Below are 7,732 nucleotides of genomic sequence, written 5' to 3' on the forward strand. Positions count from 1 at the left end.
TAATATTATAAAAATATTACGTACTAATAAAATGTTTTAATTAAAATATACCAATTTATATAATATTTAATTAAAAATATTATATAGTAAAATAATAATAAAGGACAATTGATGTTACATAACAACTTTGGTGGAAAATTTGGCATAAATTGAAGAACTTTGCACCAATTTTACATCAAATATAACATTTGGGGTAAAATTTGGCATGAGTCGGAGAAATGCTATGCCATTTTTTCAATCGGAACCACCCGTTTCCGTATGGGGACAAAAATGTAATCCTCTTGCATAGAGAAAAACAAGAGCGATGCTTCCTTGATTGATCAACAGAAATGGCTATGCTCTTGCCTTCACTTTCTGTTTCTTACCCTAAAGTACCAGGTACTCCAAAATACATTCTACAAATATTCATTAACTGGGTGTTTTGTATCTCAAAATCCCCTAAATGCAATTACTAAAGAACGTTTTCTGATTAATTTTTGGTAGGTAAATGGAAACATTGCAGAAAATTTCTGCATATTAATAGGGTTGCTAGAATGTGCGCATTTACACCTTCAAAGTCGAAGAAGAAAACTGTATGGATTTGGACAGAGAACAAGCAAGTGATGACGGCTGCTGTGGAGAGAGGTTGGAGTACTTTTATCTTCCCTTCCGATCGCCAAGATCTTGCCCTTGAGTGGTCTTGTAAGTTTTTCATTTCTTCTTATACTTTATTTCTTCTGCAGTTGTTGGTGATTTCAAATCCAGCATTTAAACAGTGAATGCACATACACCCACTTTTTATTGACTTAATACATAAATAAATATGTCATTTAACTTGAATGGAGTCATCTATGCCGTTCAACTTTGGAAGTGCATAAGTAGACACTTAAATTTGTATAAAATTGAATAGATAGACACACACGTGCTACATGGCGTCCTACGTGGAAAATCACATCCTACACGGCGTCCTATGTATAATATGTTACGTAGGACATTTGTGTCTAGTTGTTTAATGTATAATTTTATACAAGTTTAAGTGTCTATTTGTGCACACTCAAAGTTCGAGGGCATAGATGACAGCTCAAACCAATTTAAATGACACATTTATGTATTATGCATTTTTTTATTTGTTCAGTATTGACTTGGTAAACCCTTAAGAGTAATAATTAGAATGACAATTTTATGTTATCATCGTTTGAATATAATTAATTCAGTGCTTTGGAAAATGACTAGAGTTAATAATAAGGTTAAATTAGGAACAAAGTGATCGTGGTCCATGTCTATTAGTCGTAGTACTTTAGGGCTTGAGTGGAGCATTTCTATTGGACAATTTTACTGCTTTCATACTCGTTTTCCAATTCTTTATTCGTTTATTGCACAATATTCAACTGTCAATAGCTAACTTAACCGGCTAAATCGATAACGCGTGTCCTTGACCTTATATAAATTTAACTGTACTGTTTTCCCGGTAAGCAAAAGTATCTCTTGATTTTCTAAATTGGACAAGTAAAAGTGGACATCTATTTTTAGAATACGTAGGGAGTAGTTTGACAACCTATGTTTGTGCGAACTTAGTTTTGACTTTTTATGTTTTTAATTAGAGAAGGGGCTGACAGAGAGCAGATTGTTATCACCCCTGCCATAGTCACTACTTTGTTTATAGTCGTGACTATTTGTTGTAGTCAACAAGGTTTAATCTTTCAGGAAAATCAATTCCTGTTGGGAGGACTGTACCCCGAATCGAAAACAAGTAATAATTGTCTTTAAATCGGAGACCCGCCTTTGAATTGTGAGAGTTTCAGTATTCAACGCTATGTAACAAAATCCAGTGTCAAGGTAAGATAATGAGAAACAAGAGGGCTTTTCCTGATTCTATATCCCATACATGTTTTCTTCCTGATTAACTATGAATACTGAGCATGGATTTACATTATGCTATCCGAATCGTGAAGTTTTCTACAATGTTTGATTGTGTTCTGCTACATTTCTGGTTCTATCACATGCAGCAATTGCATTGATATATCCTCTCTTTATAGAAGAGGGGAGACTAATTGATCATGAGCATCAGAGAGTTGCTGCATTTGCTGAGATTTCTTCCCCTCAGCAGTTGGAACAGTTTCAGATATCAGAGGAACATGCAGATACAGTTGTTGTTAATCTACTAGATTGGCAGGTACTAATTGTGCTTCTCTTTCACAATGTTATTTGCTGTCAAAAGATACTTTGCAAACTGTCACCACAGTAATGGAAAAACAATTTCTAAATGACTTCTTTTTCCAAAATCTAAACCTTTGGAAGTTGGTTGCATATAATCATCCTATCAACAATCTAGCAACGATGCCTCAATCCAAACTAGTTGGGGTGGACGAGTTGGTTTCTATGTATTACTGTATTGAATTTGTATGGGTTCATCTGGATGCTCCCTCTAGTTGTCAATTGGCTGACCCTTGCATTGCTCCAAGTACAGTAAATTCTCCATCTTATATAAGTCCACTTCAATTGTTAGTTTATGTTTGTTCATTCCATAGGTGATTCCTGCTGAAAACATTGTTGCGGCTTTTCAAGGCACTCAGAGAACTGTACTTGCTGTCTCAAAGACACAATCAGAAGCTCAAGTCTTTCTTGAGGTAGTATACTAGGTTGAACTTTTAAGTCATTAAGAAAGTAAAGTCTCGCACAAAGTTGGGGATTTTACGGTACTTAGAGTGGTGTTTTGCTATGAAGAAGCACCAAGTTTCACTTCATCTTTTCTGCTTTGCTAGGCCTTGGAACACGGTTTGGGTGGTGTAGTAATGAAAGTTGAGGATGTTGGTGCAATCCTTGAGCTGAAGGTAGTGCCTTCCTAGAAGGGAATTCTTCCTTGGTGAAGAGTTGGTTTTTGATGTCAGTTGTCATTGTTAGGGTTATTTTGATAGAAGACGTGAAGTGGACGGTCTGTTGAACTTGACGAAAGCCAAAATAACTCATGTTCAAGCGACTGGAATGGGTGACCGTGTCTGTGTGGATATATGCAGCCTCATGAGACCTGGTGAAGGTCTTCTGGTTTGCTCCTACTGTCCTGTCTATTTCTGTTTGTCTACTATTTGCAGATAGTCTTAGTTTTTGGCATTTCAATTTCATTCTTACTGCATAAATTGTCCCTTAGGTTGGATCCTTTGCAAGAGGGCTTTTCCTTGTTCACTCAGAGTGCTTGGAGTCAAATTACATTTCTAGCAGGCCTTTTCGAGTTAATGCGGTGCGTCTCATGCCATTTAAATGTTCAATAGAGTAACGGAAGGACAAAAACTATTATTGGAAGGATAACTTGACGGTGAAAGTATCATTTTTGTTATTTCAATATTTCATTACCATTTCTAGTGGTTTGTGAAATAGTTATCTCCATAAACTGGATCTTAATGCTAACCTCTAGAGAAGACGTCTGTATTACCATAACTGAATTGTACCCTGTGACTTTTGTAAGTTTTTGTTCCAGATCCTCAACTCTTTTCGGTGTTGAATTTTGTTAATGCATCTCAAACTATAATGTACAGCCAGTGCTCTTCAGTATGACAATTCTTTGGACTTTAGCAGGGGCCTGTTCATGCATATGTTGCTGTTCCTGGAGGAAAGACTAGCTATCTCTCGGAACTCAAGTCTGGCAAAGAGGTCATTGTGGTTGATCAAAGGGGTATGCAGCGAACAGCAATTGTTGGGCGTGTAAAGGTAGAGACCAGGCCACTGATCCTTGTGGACGCAAAGGTTTGTGAAGCTTTCCATCTCTGCTAAAACAAAAGGTTCTTCGCCTTTTTGGTTGTTTGTGTGATTTTTTTGCTTGTGTAACTTTGGCGTAGTGTGGCTATGGATACAAGCATAATACAACTATTAATCATAAAGTATCTCAAATAGGAAAATAGAGATCAAATTAGCTGGACAGATGTTATTTGACAAGAATATCGTAGCTTCTTCTTTGTAAAAAAAAAAAAAAAGAAAAGGAAAGTTGCAATCTGCAAATGTTGGTGTACGCCTGACATAGTTGGAAGTATTTAACTTCTGGCTGAGACTTCTTGTTCAAGAGTAAAATAATTGGGCATAAGGCACACACGCACCAGCAAAAGAACTAGGTGAAAAATATCTTTAGGTTTAGCTCTGTTGTATAACTCATTGAACTGTTCTTAATGCTACTAGTTTCAGCATCTGCAACTTGCAACATGTTCACGTGAAAATGAAGAACTAGTGTAAAATTTCTTGGACTGGTTTAACTTTCAATCAATTTACATTTGTCTCTTTGTATCTCTAATCCTAATTTGGAAATTGGCAATTATGCAGGTAGAATCAGAAAATGAAATTTATTCTATTCTCTTGCAGAATGCAGAAACTGTTGGATTAGTCTCTCCCCTTCATGGTAAATATTCTAGTCGAAGCATCTCTCTCTTTTTGTCTTTCTATGGCTCAATACTCCCCCCGTCTATTTCTGCAGGCGAGGGGCATCAGCGAACAGCAATTCCAGTGAGCTCACTAAATGTTGGTGATGAAGTTTTGCTTCTACTACAGGGAGGGGCTCGACATACTGGAATAGAAATTAAAGAGTTTATTGTTGAGCAATGAGTTATTTTCTGCACATTCACACATTTTGTTGACAGATGAGTGGCCTTAAGCTCTTAATGATGATACAAATGTGTCTTTTACTAATTTCTTTTATTTTGTACCCATAAAAAGTTTTCAAATAAAACAAGTTCGGATGGACTGCTTATCACCTTGCCCAATGGTTCAGGCTGACATATTTTTCAACAAAATATTTTCTTTTGTACTGAATGCACCCTTAATATATACCTAAGCAAATAAAATATAACCTCCCGTAATATCATCCTCAAGGACGGGGATTTAATATTCTTAACCAATAAACATTACGAGCATGTTTGGAAAGCCATAATGTAATTGAAATTTGGTGTTTTTGAGTGTAATTGAACTTTTTGGCATGTTTGGTAGGCCAAGTAATTACTTGGTAAGAGAGGAATTTGGTATAATTGAAGGGGAGTAATTATCCTCTTCAATTCCCAAGGTAGAGTAAGGAATTTGTGTAATTATATCATGTAATTATATGAAGCTTTTTAAAAATCTTCTTTTATTTATATTTATATTTTTTCATTTTAATTTATTTTTTATTTCTACTATTTTTTTAAAAATATTTTATTATTCTAATATTTTCTAAATATATATTTTTTATTTTTTTTATTTATATTTCATTTTATTCTCATTCTCAACCTTTATTTTTTCATTCCATGCAAGTTTTCATATTATTTATTTATTATTCTATTTCTTTTTAAAAATAATTTTGTTAGTATTCTAATTTTTAAAATTATATTTATGTATGCTGTGTTAAAATTTGATATAAGAGCATTATGTTAATTTTTTTGTTTTGAATTTAAGATTTATGTCATATTTTCAATTTCATTTGTTTTAGTACTATTGACTTGATAATTCACATTGCAAAACATTTGTTTTTAGTTAAACTTGATAGAATATTTTTTTGTCAAATGTTTTAATAATTTTATGACATTATGTTTATAATATTAACATTTTTGTCAAACATGCATTTCATGATGTTCATAAAAATCTTATACTTTTAGTTTATTTGATTAAATTATTTAAAATATACTAATTGAAGAAATATAAATAATTTTTTTTTATAATATTAGTTAAGAACATATATTTATTAATTAATATTTAATTTAATATCATTTATAAAGATCCTTATTTGTCTAATATAAATTTTAAATTTAAAAAATTAACTTTTATTTTTAAAATTTAATACAACCTTTTAATTATACTTGTGCAACCAAACAGAACAATTGTAATTACACTGAAATTACACTGTGACAAACAAACAGATCATCGTAATTACTAAACTGTGTAATTACTAGGCTAGTAATTACACCCTAGTAGTTAAACCAATTTCAATTACCATATGACTTTCCAAACAGACCCTAAGTATCATTATATTTGTAGGAATTCAACTTTTTTAGGATTTAAATTCATAAAAATTTGAATTCCCAAAATAATTATAATTGTGTTTTAAATTTAAAGCCCAAAATAATCTCTTTTAATTTTTAATTCAAAGCCACCCTTCTTTTTACATGTACAACTTCAATAATCCTTCATCTTTGAAATATTGGAACTTCACAGTTTCCTGACACAATTTAAGTTTCTTCTTGGACTTATCCTTGTAAATTGCAAATCAAAAGCTTGGATTATCAAGTTAATTGCTTTGATGATCATTTGAATTAGTAGAATTATTTAGTAAATTAATTTTTAAAACAATAAATTCGTTCAGTTAGATTTATATCTCCTATAAAACAAACCAAGCTAGAAATCCATCGAATTTCATAATTTGGCACTCATTTCACCTATCTTAAGAAAGAATATAGAGCCTAAAAGGTGTTTTTTTCAAGCAAACAGATTAAAGAGGTAGGGGTGTACAAAATCGAATAAAAAATTGAATCAAATCGTATATTGAGTCAAATCGAAAAAAAAAACTCGACTAGTGATTTGGGTTTGACTTAATTTCGTACTGAAAGAAAAAACTTGACTATACTTAGGTTAGTTTGGTTTAAATTAAAAAATGTCAACCCGAGACCAAACCAACCCGTCATTATATATAATTTTTAAAATTTATTTTATACATAAAAGTATCTACTTTATAATTTATAAATATTTCTTATACTTTTTCATAGTTTTTGTCTTTTAACCTATTATTTCACGTTTGAAATTTAAAATTTTGAGTGGTCCAATGAAAATTATAGTTTATAATCTCAAATCAAAATCAAATCACTACTAATGCTAATAAAAAAAAAATTATTCAACACTAAGAATGAGAATTATGTTGAATGTTTGTTATTTAGTTTACTTTGGTTTAGACAATTAAAATATATAACCTAATTTTAGTTTTTCTTTAATGTTTAGTAATTAATACTTATTATACTTATTTTAGCATGATATAGTACTTTTAAATTATGATCATTTTCATTATGAAATATTAATTTGAATATTTACTTTATGCGATTTTATTTTTATTATTATTATTATTATTATTATTATTATTATTATTTGAATATTTAAGTGTCATCATTCATCTCATATTTTGTATTATTTTTTTAGGAAACACCTTAGATAATTGTATTTTGGTAGGACAAAACAAATATTTAAAGCACAAGTTAATTATATATTGATATGAATACTTTGTCAGGAAAACCAGAAAATCCGAAAAACATGAAAAAATCCGAAAATCCCCGAGGATGAAAAACCTAAGTTTAATTAGTCTGATTTGATTTATAGATTTAAAAATCTGTGACGAATAATTTAATTTGATATTAGAAAAATCCGAATTAACCCGACCATATACACTCCTAACAAGGGCTTGTCAAAAATTTGATATCCAAAAGGGGTTTGTCACGCAACAACAAGCCACATCCTAGAATTGTGATGGCCCAAATCAAATAGTCGTTGGGCTTGTTGGCCCAACTATATTTTTAGGGTAACTCACATAAATCTCACTATTTTGGGAGCTAATTATTTAGATTCACTCTAATTTGTAATATTATGAATCTTATCAGATTTTGGACTTCTGATACATGTATTTGGCGCGTTCAGATACATGTATTTGGGATATGTGAGGTTAAAATTAGGTGTAATTTGTTCTAAATGTATTGTATCTAAGTAGGTTCCCATGTATTTGACTCTCTTCTCTCGCTATATCTGATATCTCAGATACATCCAT

General features: G+C 31.5%; 1 protein-coding gene across 1 annotated transcript; it reads left to right on the top strand.

The window, feature by feature from the left end:
- Positions 1-206: 206 nt before the first annotated feature.
- Positions 207-4,711, top strand: LOC129895740 (uncharacterized). Its single transcript, XM_055971500.1, has 10 exons — positions 207-378; positions 484-681; positions 1,986-2,152; positions 2,508-2,606; positions 2,742-2,810; positions 2,881-3,021; positions 3,125-3,214; positions 3,550-3,717; positions 4,285-4,360; positions 4,436-4,711. The coding sequence occupies exons 1-10, from the start codon at positions 330-332 to the stop codon at positions 4,561-4,563; spliced, it is 1,185 nt and encodes a 394-aa protein (XP_055827475.1). The 5' UTR covers positions 207-329; the 3' UTR covers positions 4,564-4,711.
- The last annotated feature ends 3,021 nt before the right edge of the window (positions 4,712-7,732 follow it).

Source organism: Solanum dulcamara, chromosome 7 (genome assembly GCF_947179165.1).
Source record: "Solanum dulcamara chromosome 7, daSolDulc1.2, whole genome shotgun sequence".
NCBI lineage: Eukaryota > Viridiplantae > Streptophyta > Magnoliopsida > Solanales > Solanaceae > Solanum > Solanum dulcamara.

Coding starts and splice junctions, on each gene's coding strand:
- LOC129895740 (XM_055971500.1), top strand. CDS start 330: ATGGCTATGCTCTTGCCTTCACTTTCTGTTTCTTACCCTAAAGTACCA. Junction 682..1,985: donor TCTTGCCCTTGAGTGGTCTT/GTAAGTTTTTCA, acceptor TATCACATGCAG/CAATTGCATTGATATATCCT. Junction 2,811..2,880: donor GTGCAATCCTTGAGCTGAAG/GTAGTGCCTTCC, acceptor TGTCATTGTTAG/GGTTATTTTGATAGAAGACG.